Below are 19,154 nucleotides of genomic sequence, written 5' to 3'. Positions count from 1 at the left end.
TGAATAGAAATGTCTGTACTTTAATCAACTATTAATGTATGAAAAGTAAATTTTCTCGATGTGTCCATAATCTCATTTTTAAGCACAAAACTTATGCACTCAATGAATTCAAATGCATGAAGTTTTGCTGTGCCAAGATTCTGGTATTTTTTACATACTTTGCTACATCGCCGTGGATTTCTTGAACAGAATTCATAGAAGCATCCATTTTAATTGCCAATAGTGCATTATCAATTAGCACTTTTATCATTTCAGGATTAGACTTTAGTCTCTGATTAATTTACTTTTTTGCTTTTCGATCTTCAACAGTTTCACTTAAAATACGTTCTATTCCAAATTTGTTTTGATTATTTAATGTGGTAATAGCATCTAAATGAATTTTCTGATTTAAATGTCATTTTAGATAATCTAACTTCCATTCTTCCCATTTTTTTCCATTAGCGAATTCACCACCAATTTTTGCTTTAAGCACAAATGGTGCACACAACCTCGCCAATATCTTCATGATAATTAAAAATATTTCCAATTTTTGTCTTTTGTTTTTCTGGTTGAAATGGTACATCAGTATTTACGAGGTGTGAAAGCCATTCTCTTTTAAAAGATTTTCGAGCCTTATTCTTTAACTCTGCTTCTTTTCTTTTTAACTTTTTTAAACACCGACCAATATTAAAAATCTAGAAATATATTAAATTTTATTAATTATAGTTTTTAGATCAGTTCTAATTTGTTTATGTATTATGTACAGTACATTTAATATAAAATTACACTTTTTTTATTTCATGGTTATTATAGTAGAAGTTTAATACACTTGCATAACAATAATAAATAAAATACTAAAATAAATAACATTTATAAACTTACATAATTAGTTGAATATATTCCTTGAAATACCAAATAATGATCAATTCAAAATTCGGGTTTATTTGTCACTTATTCAAAGTAGTTTAGTTACACATACACATATGTGAAAAGTGAATTGATAGGTTTGACAGTTGCCACTAAAACAAATGAAATTTCTTATCAAAAAAATTAATCACATTAGTATCTAGTAAATTAAAACCATTACTCACATTTAAAACATACTTCCATACAAAATATTATCTACTAATCTCTATTAATGATCTGAACGATGCCAATTTGAACGTGAATAAATTGTGGAATGCAGCTAGGATGACTCCTTCCCCTCTGCATGGAAGTCGTTCTAAGAAATGTAAACCCCTCTTCCCTCTCCTTATCGTCAACAGCCCCACCCCTTCACAACCCTTGGTGTTTTTTCTCAGCAGTTTGCTTGCCTGATGATATCTGTTTAACATGGGCGAACACATTCGCACTTCGTGTTTAATTTTCTCGCTGGTATCTTAGGTGTTTGTAGTGTTCATTTTTATCTAATAATAACCAGTTCATATCAGTGTGCATGCTCACCTGCGCGGCAACAATTTGAGTAGTGCGTGGCCGCACAGCTTAGAGGGAACTTTGATTGTGTTGCCATATTCATCAAACCAAACCAAACCAACCTATCCTAGACTATAACTATTCTAATTATTAATACTCATGAATAATCCAGCTTTAGATATAAAAAATATTTATAATAAATTTTATATCTTGTGAATTTAAAAACTTTAATGATTCTGAACATATTATTATTATTTTTAAAGGCCTGATTGCAGGAGTAATTGTTTCTTCTTTGAATAATGCAAAAGTTATGGACGAAGAAGATATGGATATAACATTAGCAATCTTACAGTTGTCACCCATTTTTTGCTGCTAGTTGGGCAATTAGCAACATTCATAATACTAGTTTATACAATACTATGTGTGACCAGTTTGATAAAAGTGTCATAGATTCTATATGTGAAAGCAGAGCAAGACACGAACTATTTAAATGTTGTCCACGTACGTAACTAAAATTTTAATGTAGTTATGGTATTTTTTTAGTATGCTAATTGAATAACTTTCAATAATTTTTAATATTCTGTATTTTTACACATTAAATTAATTATATTAAGTGGTGTATATGTTACTGTGAAAGACCAATATCTAGCAAATGTCGAGATTCTCTGGTGAATGTCAGCATTCACACAGTTGTTTCATGTATGTATGAAATATTTGCTAAATATCATTATTTCTCACTTACACCAGCAAATGTCGACATTCAGCATGCACTGATTTGAATGTTGAATAAAAATATTTTTCTTACATTAAGTCAAAAATGCAACTTTTTAATATATGATATATGTCAAAATAGGAGAAAGCATAAGTAACAGCACATGTAAATAAACTTTTGAACCTAAGACGAACAGTATATTCTTAATCAGAAAAGAAAAATACCACCATTAATAAACTTACACATAAGTTATGTGATTAACATCTTACAATCTTATTTATTGCAACAACTTAAACTGTTATGACACTTTGAATTGCACAAGACTCCCTTGCTTTTACAACTACATTTAGTCATGGAACACTTCTTTTTGCAATTACAGCATGTACAGCCTTGCCTTCCACTTCTCGAATTAGTTGCAGCTGCTTCTCTCGGAGAAATCTTACCTAACCTAACATTGCACGCACCAACAAACCTTGCATAAGACTGACAAACATCAGTGTTCGAAAGTATAACAAATAGATGCAGCTTTTCATTTTGACCTCCACCAAAGTGCTTATCTGTGCTCGTCGACATACAGCGGCAATTGTTCGAATGTATAATAAATAATATAACCAAATATTCGGTTTTTCACCAACGTATTTTGCATGTGTCAACATTCACTGGAGAATAAATAAACAAAGCTTACTGGAATTGTTTTATACAGTAAAATAACAACCTTTTTTTTCTGTTCCAGCAATATTTTAATTACGTAAAAACGTTTTCAACTGCTTTAAGCAGCCATCATCAGTTAAAAAACGTTTGAAAACGTTTTTATGTAATTAAAATATTGCTGGAACAGGAAAAAAAAAAGTTGTTATTTTACTGTATTCACTGGAGAATATCGACATCCTCTAATTTCGGTCTTTCATGGTGACATATACACATATGCAGTTAACTCTTGATAAGTTAAATTTGCTTAGAAATGTCAAACTTCTTGTTAGCAAGGAAATCTCTTCCACTGACAATTTTGACAATTCTTAGTTTTTGATGTTCTACAACTTATATAAGATAATAATTCCTACAATGCTATCAGGTAGCAGCAATATTGAAATAATCTTTGCAACAGTTCCATTTTTTTAAATGATAAATATATGTTGATAGATATCAATAGTTAATGCACGTTGCAATGTGCATATCCACAACACTTCCTAGAGTGGTAAACTATTCCTTCATCCATATCTTTTGGAAGTACAAAGTATCTTTAAAAATGTATATTGATTATGAATATGTCAATTAAGTCTTTCAATATACTAGTTCATAAAAAATTTTATTATTTCATGTTTATAAAATTTTGTTTATGCAGATCCAATATTTAATAATAATAATTAAGAGATCCAAATTGGAAGAAGTAATACAAACAGAATTCACACCTTACTTGCTTTTCCAGCAACTTGGAATGGTTTAACAATAATGCCCAAGTATGAGGCCTGATTTCACCCCTGAAAATATTTTTCTACAAATAAAAGCCGAGAGCAGGATACCTTTTGCGATGTTTGATAACAGGAGAATCATCAAATTGAGAGAATGACACTTGAATTATGTTCTTTGTTAGTCAAATTTTGTTTTCCCTGACACAAACCTTGTGAGTTCTTTTGTCTCTCCTAAATTCAAATTCTTTGGAAGACACATTCCTCTAACTCAAAATGAAAGTTTCAATAACTTTAGTCCACATCTAATTTTATATGCTTTGCTTGACAATATTGTATGTGGTATGTGAAAAATAAAACTTTTTGGCATGCATTCCAAAAAGAATTTGATCAGAGCAAACTAAATGTGTGTTTATACTTAATGATAAGAGAAGTTTGGTTGGATGTAGAAGAAGAGAGCAGTGTTACAATACTGTACAAATTTGCAGATATATTTTTTTACCTTATAAGATGCACTCTATTGTATTGGACACACCACATTTTTTCATGCTGACTTTATGGGAGGAAAATGTACACAGTATAGGGTGCATTCAGTTTAAAGAATGCATTTAATTTTCAGATAAATGCCAGGTACAAAAAGTGCATCTTATAATGCAATAATATTTATGTGAATTGTAGCTCAATTTGGTGTCCTTAAAGCAATCTTAAAAGTTTCCAGAAATCTACTCCCAATATTTGATTTGAGAGAAAATATTGAAGGTTTCACAAAAGTTCTGTTTCTACTAGACACGTGATAGTATACAGTGAGAAATTTTGATAGAGAGTGCCATTTTTACATGTCAGATCATAACTGATTGCTCTTTGATAGTGTGTTTGACAAAAGGATGAATTGAAGAAAATTAAACTGAGAGTATTAAGTAGGAAAAATACTGTTTTAATGTATATAGTAGTGCATACAAGGAGTATTCAAAAAATATTGATCATTCAACCAGGAAAAATACAATTATCCACCTGGAGATCAGAAACCCTAATCCTCTTTAAAGTAGTCTCCTTGGGCTTGCAGACACTTTTTCCAGCAGTTCCTCCAACAATGCATTGTTGAGGAACTGCTGGAACAATGCACATCAGGAAGGCCTCTTTAAGAATAGTGTTCAGCTGCACCATTGCATTCTCATAATGTCTTCTTGTGACTCAAACTGTGTTCCTTTCAGTTGCATCTTCAGCTTGGGGCACAGTCAAAAATCATATAGAGCCCAGATTGAAAGAGTAAGGTGCCCGATGAAGCAGAGAAATGTTCTGTTTAACAAAGAACATTTGAATCAGACGCAAAGAATAGATAGATGCATTGTTATGATGAAGCTGCCAAGTTCCTGCTGCTAGATCTGGTAATTTGCCTCATGCAACATCATGAAGGTAATGGAGGACAATCAGATAAAACTCTTTGTAAGTGGTTTGGTCTTGTAGTGTGTATTTGTGATGCACCACACACTATGGTAGTCAAAGAAGATGGTCAACATGGCTTTGACATTGATATGCACCTGCCATGCTAGTTTTGGCCTTGGGATGATGAAATTGTTTCAAAAGGGCATATACTGAACCACTTCTTTTTTTAAATCTTTCTGCCCTGTGGGCACTAAGAAGGCCACTTTTAGCAAGCCCATGTGGGGTTTGGGGGCCCATAATGGGGCAACTGGGAGGTGACAGGGCCCGATATATCCGAATGGAGCACCCCGAAAAATTCCTGGGGATTTTTTGACCCATCCGAGGTCCCCAGGTTGTCACCTTGACCACTTGGCCATTCGTCTGACTGACTGAACCACTGCTTATCTCCACCTTGTCTACAAGTTCTCAGATGATGACATAATCAAGGCTGGTGCTACCATTTAGGCAAACTAGGCAACCGCCTAGAGCACAAGCCATAAAGGGGTGCTTTGCTTTACTCATACTGCATTAAAATATTAAATTAAATAGTGATATATGATTTAGATATTGATTCTTTTTCTTTATCCTTCACATACCACACTATTTTAGTATTTAGTTCTTGGTTCTTTTTTGTTCTTTACCTAAATGATTTTTGAACTTAACATTTTAATCTTAACTGAATTTTAAATAGCAGTAACTTTCGAAAATATTAAATTTCAGTATTTTATAATTTTTTTTTTTTTTTTTGTAAATGAATTAATTATAACAGAAAATCTTAAAATTAATTTAAAAAGAAAATTAAAAAATTGCTGTTTTTAGATGGATTATATATTGTATATTAGTTTGTACATTACTAATAAAGCTGGCCAAAATAATTTTTATATTTTTATATTTAAAATTTTATTTTAAAAAATATCCAACTTGTGAAATAAAAGGCACACTTGTAAACAAAATAACCTGGCACTGGCACTGGACACAATGGTCCTTCATGACCAAAGTCTGCACTTGCTCAATGATCTCCTCATTTTGGCTTGTTGTGGGCCTACCATAGCATGGTTCACTCTCTACCAATGTGTGCCATCTTTGAAACGAAAGTACTTACTTAAAGTGGGCTCATTGCATTATTGCATCATCACCAAAAACCTGCTGAATTTTCTGAATGGTTTCATCATCACAACATTGACTTGAGCAACATTATATGATGGGCATGTACTACATTCACTGAATCACACTTTTATTGCCAGTATCTGCTGGTGGGAAAATTTCCTGCATGCATATGAAGATCCCTATACCTCTTTCCTGAACTAAAAACATGGCTAGGAGGGCAGAGGTTTGAGACTAATGATGATCTTCAAAACAACGTTGTTAAAGCCATCTCAATTCATTGGTGGCAACATTATATGAAGAGAGATGGAAAAGCTTGTCCACAGATATGATAAATGCCTCAATCTTCATGGTGATTATGTCGAAGTAACCATGTTTGTACCTAACTTTTTGTTATTTACATTTGTCTTTGTTTTATGGACCATTGCAAGTTGAAAAAGAAACAGCCTTCATAAATACTATTATTATTAATCATTAAAATAATAGTGAAAAGTTTCTTTTAAAGAAACTTATTGAATTATGGAAATTGCAGAAACTGAAATTTTAGTAGTTTACTCTTTAATAATTCTCATCAAAAAATGAATTTATGAATACTTACGATACATTTATTATGTAATATTTAATATTGTTTTAATAACTTTTGTATATAAAAAATTTAAATGATAATTTTTATATCTATAGATGTTACAAAATATGAAAATTAAATTAATCCACAAATTTATGACATGATATTTCAATACTTTCAGGAGAAATCTGTAAAGACGAATGTTTTGAGAAAGAAGATTATCTGTCTTGGAAATTTTCATCCGGAAGAGGTCTTGCATATTTATCTTTTGACGGATTACTTTATTTTACACTTTTAGTTATGCTTGAAACAATCTTACCCAAATTATGGCACAAAATCATGACAAAGATCAGACAAAAAAATAAATCTTGGATGGTAAAAAACAATAGTATCTATCCCGACGAAGACAGCGACGTCACACAAGAACGGATCAGAATAGAAAATATTTTTAACCAACCTGAAAGAAATGACGAAACTTTGATAGTGAAAAACTTAACTAAGTACTTTGGTTCCTTCCGTGCCGTAAATAATTTGACGTTCTCTGTGCACAAGGAAGAATGTTTCGGTTTACTCGGAATAAACGGCGCCGGAAAAACAACAACGTTCAGAATGCTGACTGGGGATTTGATTCCTTCAGAAGGAAATGCTTTTATTGGAGATTATGATGTTCAGAATCAGACAGAAATGGTATTTAAAATTTTTTCTTTCTAAATTTTCTCTTTTGAGAATAAAATTTTCTCTTGTTTGCATTATATTGCATATTTAGGAGGAAATTCATTAATTACTTTTAGTCATTAACTAACAATTTCAATTTTTCAAGTTATTATAATAATCATATAACAGAAAAGACTATTAAATTGATAATAATCATAAGTTCAAGTTATTATAATAATCATATAACAGAAAAGACTATTAAATTGTAACTATGATAATTTATAAAAAAGAAAAATAAAAATATTGTTACCATATTTTACGGACTATAAGACACAGTTTTTTCTTTGAAAAACTGCCTCCAAAATTCAGGTGCGTCTTATAGTCCATAGCGTCTTATAGGTATTTTTTTTTAAAATTGTTTAAAAATTAAGGTGCATCTTATAGTCCGTAAAATATGGTATATACTGGATTGATCAAACAGTTTGTTTGTCAAATCAGTACATTAATATAAGAGAACCCAAATTATGCTGCTGCAAAGTGTTACCTATTACCTGTCACTTGGATTGGTTGTTGACTATTGACACAGCTTAGGATACATATCTTGCTACAATGTTTGGGTACCACAATCAATTGAGCAAGAAAAATCTGATAGACTATCTACCTGTAATATGCTACTGAAACATAATCAAATAGACCCCTTTTTAAAACAACTAATTTCTGGTGATGAAAAAGGGATTGTTTACATTAATGTGTGAAAGGCAATCAACCTCTCTGCAATACAGTCAAAAGTTGGTCCAAAAAATAAAAAGGTTATGCCAAGCTTATGGTAGAGACTGGTAGGGAATTATCTACTAAGAACTGTTATCTCAAAATCAGACCATTAATATGAGAAGTACTGTCTCAACTTGATAATTTGAAAGCAGCCATCAAAGAAAAATGGCCAGCATTACCAATAAGAGTGGTTTTCTGGCATGACAATGCTAGATTGCTCTTGCATTCTAGATCACTCAAGATAAATTATTGGGATTTGGATGGGATATTTTGTGCCACTTCCATATTCTACTGATCTTGTGCCTTTAGATTATCATTTACTTCAATTTCTCAGAATAGTTTTTGGGGAAAGAAGTTTGATAACTTAGACAATGTGAAAAATCTTCTTTCTGGGGCCTTTCTTAAAAAGTCTCTAAAAATTATTTGCAAAATGAAATAATAGATCTGACCAACAGGAGGGCTAGTGATAAAAAAGAACTTTTTAAAAATTAGAAATCAAAGGTGCATATATAATTTAAACATACATTTTTTAGACAAAAATAATGTTTTGATCAATCCAATTTAATTATATATGTAACAAACAACAACCTGCCAGATTATCCATCAGGTTATTTTAAGGCTAGTAAATAATTAAATACAAATCAATTTGGCTAGTGGGTAGGCAATTATGCCATCATCTTGTGGTAAGTTTAATATTCAAGAAAAAATTAATTTAGAATGATCTAGAAGAAAAGAATAGGTCTGGAGCAGGACTCGAATCCATGACTCCTGCTTATTGTACAGATGCATTGTCAGTTATGCTGCCTGGACTGCCATCCGATCTTTGCTTCCAGAGCTATTAAATAATTAATTGATTTAGGTATTAACCTTTTTGTTCAAAGTGGAATAAAGGGACTGTGAATATTGTTATAATTGTTGTGGAGTCCTTTCCGTACTTTTCGTTCGCGGATCATACTGTACCACTTGTATGAACACCACAATGCTACCCATACTGTCTAATCTTTGCCTCCGGAATTATTTATTTGAAGTGTTTCCTAAGGGAAGAATGTACACCAAATACCATGAAATTAAAACAGTCGATACGTGATAAGTTTTTCTCCAAAGTTTATAGTTATGGTGTAGCTATACATCCATGTCATGTTTTAGTTAAACATTTTACGTTCTTTGTTATTGTTTTAGCACTGAAGAGGGACTGGAAGATATTACACCAGCCCAAAATGCATTTGATGTAGTCTTTACAAAATAAATTTAATTTGCCAATAAGTTTTAAATTGCTGTGAGATTTGTCTACCAAGAATTTGGATTACAGAGACTAAAATCGTCATGATGTATAGCTACACCATAACTATAAACTTTGGAGAAAAACTTATCACGTATCGACTGTTTTAATTTCATGGTATTTGGTGTACATTCTTCCCTTAGGAAACACTTCAAATAAATAATTCCGGAGGCAAAGATTAGACAGTATGGGTAGCATTGTGGTGTTCATACAAGTGGTACAGTATGATCCGCGAACGAAAAGTACGGAAAGGACTCCACAACAATTATAACAATATTCACAGTCCCTTTATTCCACTTTGAACAAAAAGGTTATATAAGGAATCCCAACTGGTTTTGTGATAACTTACAATCCGGTATGATTTATACAAAGAACTCTTTGTTCCAAACAAAGCACGATGGCATCTCTTTCCTGATCGCGTGACAATTAATTTCTAGTAAGCGCGTAACTAAACCTAACTTAATTCTAAGTTAAATCTACTTAATACTAAGGAAAATAATGAGGGATATAAGATAGTGGGATGGAATAAGAAATGAAGAGTTGATTCACCCGGGGTCTCTACATCAGGATGATATGCACTTGGGTAGGACCTCAGTTCTGTTATGGTGGCTTTTGTCTTTCGGATCCTCACTTCTCTATCACTTATCGAGGTTCTCTCTTACTTCAAACTATCCGACTCGGTCCCTTGCTGGACTATCTCCATCTTCTTTCCTCTCTACCAAAACTTTCTTCAGAGCCCCTTCTCACATGTCTAACTTCCTCCATGTCTGGTCGAAAAGTGACTCCTTTCTTAGCCGCTTTTTCCCAGGCCACCCTACCTGCTATTGTCTCTACTGCAGCCTCACACGGACCAAATATATGAAGTATGTGACCACCAAGGCACACAAAGTAACCAACATGCTTCTCAGCATTGCCCACAAGGAGTGGGGATTCAATGAAAAAGCTATCAAATTATTATACAAAGCATGTATAGAACCTATAATTCTTTATGGGCTCCATTCTGGGGGCTTGAGGCAGAAAATTAACATTAAAAAGAAACTTCAAACTGCACAGCGCCCAATAATGCTCAGGACATGTCGGGCTTATCGCACGGCATCAAATGCTGCCTTGCAAGTGCTATCTGGTTTTAAGCCACTACACATAAGGGCCAAGATGATTGCCTGGATCTGGACACTCGACAACATCAGGTGTAACAGCACAGGTTTCAAAAATCTTAGTACATATGCGGAGATCGGGTGTCTACCTAACCTTAACAAAGACTTCCTCACAACGTTTTTGGATCAAAGTAATTTTAAAGAGATCTCTCCCAGTGTGCACCCGGCAAGAAATAACAGGATAACCATAACTAACATTGAGGCGGATCCAATTCCGACCCATGTCATCTTTACGGACGGGTCCAAATGGGATGAAAGAGTAGGTGCATCTTTTGTACATATGATTCATGGCAACCCAACATTTAATCACCATCAGGGTTTCAAGCTGGCCGGTTACTGTACGGTGCCGGAGGCAGAATTGTTTGCCATCTCTCGTGCACTAAAATATATTCAGAAGTCAAGGCTTATTAAGGGCAACTTGCACATCTATACGGACAGTCAAACAGCCCTGCGAAGAATCAACAGATATCACACCAAATGCCAGATGACAAAACTGATTCATGACACTATCAATCAATTGAACAGTGTAAACCTCTCTTTTGCTTGGATCTGAGGGCATACAGGTGTGCAGGAAAATGAGGAGGCGGACAAGATAGCGAAGCTCTACGCCAACTCATCTGAAAATAAAATATATACTGACATCACAAGAACCAATATCAGGCACATGGTGGAACAGACTGCTATACACCTCCTGGCAGGAGTGAAATGATGGGAACACTGGTCGGTTGACCCATCGTTTCCTCCCCAACATTCAGGACTGCCTTATTATGAAAAACTTGAACGTTAACTTTTTCTCAGCGCAAGTGCTAACTGGTCACGTAACTTTCATTCTTATTTGCACAGATTTGGACAGTGAAACACACATGTCAGTGTAGTGACACAGCGACACAGGATGTTGAACACTTCATTTTCGATTGTGAGATTTTCAAAAGACAACGGGAAAACCTACAGTACTGCACATTGTACAATGGATACAACTGGCCTTGTCCCCTTCAGGAGCTGATCACAAACAAGCAAATGTTTGAAAGACTAATGAAGTTCATCGAGGAGACAGGCGCTCTCAAAGCAAACTTCAACCAAACTTAGGAAGACCTGAAAGTCATGAAGGATGTTAGTGTATGTAAATCTTAGAACTGGTTTGCCCTCTTTTTAAAGTGAATGGTATTTTGTTATTTGCAAACTATTTCTGGTATGTTCTTATAGTCATTCAAGACAGCAGTAAGTTTCTGCAATGTTACATCAACTTGTATACAAATGTAAATCTTTTTCCATTCTGTTAAATTGTTAATTATTATTATGTTGTATTCCTGTTTCAAGCAACATTGTGCACAAGTGATATGCTTGGTTTCAGCCTAAGGCATGGGTACTCTGTTTTTATTGCTTCACACATTGTCGGGCTTTCATTTCATTGTAAATACGTGAATGTGTGTGTTGGTACTGTGTGTGCGCCCTTGGCAAATCATTTCCAAAAACCTCATTGCGCAATATTCTGTAAACTTTACATTCATTCCAGAATTCTTCAATTGTAATCTTTGTGTTTTCCTTATTTTGATCTGTTTTCTGTTAAATTAGGTATAAACCTAATGCTTACAACCAAATGGCTGTATTATATTATTGTAAATTCCTGAAAGTGTCAGGAAGATTCTGTATATATGAACAACTTTGTATTTATTTTATTTTTGTTAATAAATGCTGATGCAGACGCCATGATACTTCCCTTTCATCCCCTTTCCTATCTCACTTTACCTTTCCCCTTCACCTCTTATCTTAAGCCCTTTTCTATTCCCCTCTTTTCACACCCAGGCAATACCTCTGAGTAGTCCTGGATCTTCATCCCCTGTCTGCTATCGCTATCGCTATTGTCTCTACTGATTCTCAGAATGGCTAATCCCACCCAAAGGCGATAACGGTTATCTTGGAAGGTTTTAGAAAGGATAGACAAAGGAAATAGAGAAAATTGCAAAAATAAAATAGAATTATAACTATATACAATAAAAGACGTATATACAATATGGCCGACGGCCACAGCATAACTGGCAACACAACTGCACAGTAAACAGGAGTTGTGGATTCAAGTCCCACTCTAGACTAAATTCAAATGATCTTTTTTTTAATTATTAAATACAACACAAAATGATGTTGTAACAGGACTATCTCCAGCCAAATTGATTTGAATTTAATTATTTACTAGCCTTAAAGAACTCGATGGATAATCTGGTAAATTGTTTTGCAATCCGATATAATTATTCCTTATATAAAAGTAATATCTAAAAAAGATTATTTCAATTGTTTTTAATATTTCCAGCTGTTTATTTTTATTGGATAAACAATATAATTATTTTGATTAACACAGTTACAGTTGTATAAACTGATAGAACAATTGCAGATGTTGGATATTGATTTTATATCATTAGTATTAAACACAATAGTCTTTAAAAAACTAATTTGACTTTATATTGATATTTAATTAGTCTCAATTATTGTACTGTGCCTTGATTTCATTTATCATTTTGATTGTGTCACAAGAAATAATTGAATAAAAATACAAAACATTTTAATTTTGTTAAAATACTTGTTATATCTAACAATAGTTAGTCTGTATATTTAGTATCCAAATACAATATCCATGTAAATTGAGAGAGAACATGTTCTTTATGACATTTTAATAATTTGCAAATTGATAGTGTGTAATTATATTTTGGCTGTGGCAACAGTAGCTTGCCTGTGTTGGTGAGCTTTTTGCTGAGGTCTACGTCGTGTTTCTTTGGTTCTATTGAGTGTTTTTTCCTTCTTTTTTTTTGTCATTTTAGTTAGTTTTTGTGTTACTGCTTAGATTTTGAGTCAGTTTTTCATTCTCAATAGGCTAGATTTTTCATTTTCATGTGTTTTTAATTTGTTAGGCTTAGCTAGCTCAGTTTCTATTTGGCTTTGCCAGGCAGAAACAGTTAGTTTCTGTGATTTAATCGAGTTAAATTTACTCCTTTTCAATTTCCACTCAATTGCCTTTTTGTTTTTGGCTGGCTTTTGTAAATTTTCAGTTTTTAGGGTGTTTCTTAGTTAGTTAGTCTTGTCTTAGTTTAGGTCTGATAATTCTCTTTTTGTAGTTAGTTAGGTCTTCAGGTGTTTAGCTCCAGCTATAATTTTGATTTATCTCAGTCAACTAGTTTTCAAATTTTTATGGTTTTACTGCATTTGTTTATTTGGTTTTTCTGAGTTTTTCTTCAGCCTTTTCGGTTAAGTTCACAGTTAGGCCTTAAATCAAGGAAAAGAACCGGAGAACTGAAAACCAAAAAACTGCAAATAGAACCAAAGCAACAAGGAATGCTACTAAAAGTATTCCTAAAAAGGGAGATGCTTTCTATGTCTAAGATCAGAAGACGGAAAATATATGAAATCTTGTACAAAGTGCATGAAATACATCCCTAGACATACATCGAAAGAAGTACACTATATTGTTAGAACGTGTATTGAGTGCAATTAACTTAATTTTAAAACAATTTTTATTGTTGAAAATAATTATGAGTTCTAAAAGTTGAGTCATTTTAAAAAGTTATAGAAACAAACATATTAATAAAAAAATATTTCAGCTTGGTGTGAACTTCTAACCCCCCTCATCCACAATACATACATTTTATTTAGAGTTGGGGTTACCTCCCTCATCTGGGTTTTCATGATACACTTTTAGCATATGGACGTGACTCCATCAAAAACTTTCTGGGTGCATCAGTGGATAGAAATTCAGTCTTTTTAAGGAATTATTTTGAATTCATTCAATTTAAATGACTAATTACAAAATACATTGTATAAGAGTAATAAAAAAATTATTGCATCATCTAGATTGACAAAATAATAGTTTAAATTATTTTTTTTAAATCAAATACTAAGATGAATGTGAACTGAAATTTTATAAAGTTGGACCATACATTTTAAAAATGACTCCATGTATTGCATAGTTTTTGTAAGGTTTAATAATTAATCTTTATTGAATAAAATATTAAATTTTAAGGAAGATTCAATTCTATATTTCAGTTCCAAAGAGCCATTGGTTATTGTCCCCAGTTTGACGCCTTAATCGACGGAGTGACGGGTAGAGAAATGCTGACAATATTTGCCAATTTGAGAGGTATTCCCAAGTTAGATATCGATTATGTCGTCAACAGATTAATCGAAATGTGCGATCTCATTAAACATGCTGATAAGAAAACCGAAACTTACAGGTAACATTTCTGAAAAGCATTTTGGAAATTTCTATCATTATAACTTGTTTCTGGTGTAAACAAAACAATTTACAAACATTATTTAATACAGCGGAGGAACAAAACGTAAATTGTCGCTCGGATTAGCTCTCATCGGATCGCCGTCATTAGTTCTTCTGGACGAACCGACGGCTGGAGTCGATCCTGTATCTCGGAGGAAGATGTGGGAAACTCTGATTACAATGAGACAGTTATTGGGAGTGTCATTTGTATTAACTTCACATGGGTAAATAAAATAAGACAGGCATAAAAACTAAGGAAATCAAACTATCGTTTATAAAAATTTTCAATATTTTTAGAATGGACGAGTGTGAAGCCTTATGCAAGAGAATAGTTATTATGGTAAATGGGCAGTTTCATTGTTTGGGTGACATGCAACATCTCAAAACTAAATTCGGTCAGGGCTATACCCTCATCATCAAAGTCAAAAGGGCAGAAGGTAATGAAATTCAGGAAGTGAAGACATTTGTTGCAAATAGTTTTCCGAGTTCCGCACTGAAAGATTCCCATCAGGTAAGCATTATTGTTTTTAATTATTTAAATTTAATTGGAAATCATCCACATCAAACTCATTAACACTTTCAGGAAATTTTGCATTATCACATAACCGATACTTCTGTCAAATGGAGCAAAATGTTTTTTAAGATGGAAGAAGCAAAACGAATATTACCCGTCGAAGATTATCTTATTAGTGATACAACATTAGAGCAGATCTTTTTGGCATTTGCAAGAACGCAAATGGAAACACATCACATGACTGGATAAATTATAAAATGGATCAAAAAGTAATTTTTAAATATTAATATATTGAAATCGTATATGTAAAATATATATCTTTGGTTTTGTACTTTCAAAAATTCCTTGTAATAAAAAATATTAAATCTAGTGAATCGGTATTGACGATCTATCAAACAATTGACTCGGTAAGAGTATATTCACACATTTATGTTTCTGTCAATGTAATTATTTTTATTGCCTTAAAAATTGCCTTATATCATTGTCGTGTAAATCATATATATCTGATGCAATTCTTTATGTATAAAAAAGCCTTAATGAATAGTAATATTGTTATCAGTTTTAACAAACTAATTCAAAAAGTTGAAGATTTATAAGTCAAAATTTGAATCTACTGTTTATACAGGTTACTATTAATTAATTAATAAGTGAGATAATATTATGTCACTTTCTAATTGCCAAAAACACAAAATTAAGGATTATTTTTGAATTGTTGGGTTGCAATTTTGAAACTGCAGACTTATACATTCTCACTGTCACCCATCTGTCTGACTATCTATTCTTTGTTAATCTCAAGACCAGACAGAGAAAGCTTAAGGGCCAGGGACCCCAATTAACTATATGCAAACTTCCGGTCAGGACCGGAAGACGAGTGATTTTTTTTAAAATTAAAAGATGATTAAAAATTGCAGCCTGGCATTGTGATGACGTCACAATAAATAATCGCTTGTTGTACATTAATTTACCTGTATTTAACGATTTTCCAATTAATACTTTGTAAAAAATTTGCAAAACTAATTGATGATTATATAATGTGGAAAAAGAAATAATGTTCCAAAAAAAAAAATTTAATAATAATATACAAAAAATATTTATATTACACAAATACATTAATAAAGAAATTATAAAAACTTGCAACCTAAAAATAAAAAAATTAAAAATATCATTAAGTATATTTTTTCAGTTATAGCAAAAATTTTTATTATATTAAAATTTTCATTCATTTTAAATAGCTTCCAATAACTTGATTAATATTAATGTCATTTTTTGTTTTGAGATTATAAATTACTGTCATTTTTAGCAAGTGCTAGAGTTTATCTTAAATTTTACTAGTACAGTAGAGTCCTGAAAACTCGGCACTCGATAACCCGGCAATCCGGATAACTCGGCCGCACTCCCACTCCTCCACCACGTGTCTGGCGCTGGCACGCACTCAGCCGTTCAGTCTACCTGCAGCCTTTGCCAGGGTTAGTCGATTTCTTAACCCCTTTGCATAACTTGATGTGAATGACTGAATTCATTAATTTTCATTTTCATGTAGTAAAGGCTCTATGCCTTCATAAGTTCATATTTTTCCTTTGTTTAAGGGTATTTGGGCAGTTTATTCTTTGTTGTATTCTCAGGCAAACAATACATACAAGTACAGTACAGTATTTTCTGAGGAAACACTCGTACTTATTCTTTTTTAACCGCATTCCCGATAACCCGGCATTTTCACAAACTCGGCCACCCTTCGGTCCACGTTAGGCCGAGTTTTCGGGACTCTACTGTATACAAATAAAATTATCAATAGTATATTTGAACGTTTTGGAACATAATTTTGTGTATTGGTAAAATTACACACACAATATATAAAAACAAAATTGTTAGTGTTCAAACATGCTAAAATATGATGCACTCTTTCTAATCTAATTACTGTATATGATCATTTGGATTAGCAACATTGCATATAAAAAACAGAAAATAAAAAAAAAAACTACATTCAAAGTACACTAGTCTCTCTGGTCCAACACTCTGCAGGGTATTGCACATGACATTTTTGTGTCACCCCTCGTTGATGTATGTGACAGAGAGAGACCAATGTATGCATATACTGCCAGCTGCTAGTCATTTGTTGCATCTCCAGTTGGCAAAACAGTCACAATCATGATTAATACAATAAACTAAGTGCATTTTTTTTTTTACTGCACAGTATGTATAAACATGTATGTACAAAATCCAGTAATCTGATATATGTCAGAATACAGAGACTCTACTGTTACTTTTTACTATCGCTATATATATTTAAACATACGATAAATTTGAATAATTGTCCAATTTATTTTCATTTAGTAGAGTTCACATTAGTGACAATGCACTGTATTCAAATTTTTTCACGGAAAAAAAGGAATGTTCTCATATAATCAAAATATTTTCATATTACAATTAATACTTTTGGGAAAAAAGTTTTCCGTTATACGGTAGATTCCCACACTTCCACTCATTTTACAATCTCAAAATTACAACCGGTATAAATTTTATAGAACTGCACGAAATGCCACGTTTAAGTAAAAAATGGCCAATAGAAAAAAATATAACAGAATTAAAAATTTACTTTCGGGGCCACAAAAATGGGAATCTACCATAATTTATCTCTAAGAGACAATAGTTTGATAGATTTATTTATGAAGCTATATACATTACTTTTTTGTAAAATAAAATTTTATACTTTAAATTTATTGTCATTGATCGAAACCAGTAAAAAAATATTTAATCGGACAAATTATCAATTTGTACTATGTTATTTATACCAGTATTTTTTGATATTTCAAACTAATATTAAAAATGAGCTTTTCGTCAGATATTCAGAGTAGAAACTATTATTAGATTTTGGTTAATTTTTTAACTTTTATTTTGAACCAAACAGAAATATTGAAATGCTCTTTTTAAAATGAGTGCAATATCCTTATGAAGTTTTAAGATAATATTTCAACCCTATATGGGCATCCATGATTTGCAAAAAGAAAATTCTAAAAATGCATTCGTCTCTTAGTAGATGATGGACTGCCATCAAACTAAATTGACAAAGGCTCCAACTCGATGTAATTGTTTGAAAAGTAAAAATTCCAGTAAATATTCTTCTTTTTAAATAAGTTTCACCAAAATATAAAAAAAATGCTATCCCTGTTGCAAATCAGAGGTTGCCTGCATAAGTAAGTTTAATTATAAAACCTTTTTATAGTTTAAACCATAATTTTTGTTCCATTTATCATAACCACAATTAATTAAGGAATCTAAATTTAGTCACATACAAGTCATTTATATGTAGTGTAGATTTATTTACATAAACTTAAGATAAAACAATTGTCTATTTTTTGCTTTCTGATTCTTTATCCGAGGCTAAGCTTATTTAGATCAACAATAAACAGTTTTAAATAAAATATAAAAATATCATTATTTATAGTATTGTCTTTATTGCTCTTATATGTGCATTTCAATCTTTTCATTATAACAACACATTTAATAGGACAATTTTTCTAAAAAAATACAAAAATAAAAACAATATTTACTGTAAGTTAAGATTAAAATCCAACAATGTACAGTGAACTTACAATTATCGGCCTAAAATTTTGCACATTCAAAGTTCCTTACTTTCTCTTTCACAGACACCTCCATCAAATCAAATACACCATTCCAGAGATACACTTTTACATTAACCAAATTTTACATCTTTATTAAATATTTTACTATAAAGAAAAATTTAAGAATTTTTTTCTTTTTTTATCATCTCTTTCTTTAAAAAAGATAATACTAAAATTTTGTTATATTTTACAATTATATTCTTGTTGATGATGTAACCACAGTAACTATTGATGTTTTAATTTTAATGCCGTCACATGTTCCTTTACTCTGGTTTTCAGTTGTTGACCCATTTTTCCTGTGTA

General features: G+C 32.1%; 1 protein-coding gene across 1 annotated transcript in view; it reads left to right on the top strand.

The window, feature by feature from the left end:
* The window catches only part of LOC136984942 (phospholipid-transporting ATPase ABCA3-like), a 90,784-nt gene extending 75,179 nt beyond the window's left edge, over positions 1-15,605 (top strand). The window contains 7 exon segments of the mRNA XM_067282087.1: positions 1,656-1,765; positions 1,767-1,893; positions 6,783-7,288; positions 14,489-14,676; positions 14,768-14,941; positions 15,015-15,228; positions 15,301-15,605. Of these exon segments, the coding sequence (XP_067138188.1) occupies positions 1,656-1,765; positions 1,767-1,893; positions 6,783-7,288; positions 14,489-14,676; positions 14,768-14,941; positions 15,015-15,228; positions 15,301-15,480 (1,499 nt within the window). The 3' untranslated portion in view covers positions 15,481-15,605.
* Positions 15,606-19,154: the final 3,549 nt, after the last annotated feature.

Source organism: Centruroides vittatus, unplaced genomic scaffold (genome assembly GCF_030686945.1).
Source record: "Centruroides vittatus isolate TY-2023 unplaced genomic scaffold, ASM3068694v2 contig_941, whole genome shotgun sequence".
NCBI lineage: Eukaryota > Metazoa > Arthropoda > Arachnida > Scorpiones > Buthidae > Centruroides > Centruroides vittatus.
This window is presented reverse-complemented; position numbering and strand designations above follow the sequence as displayed.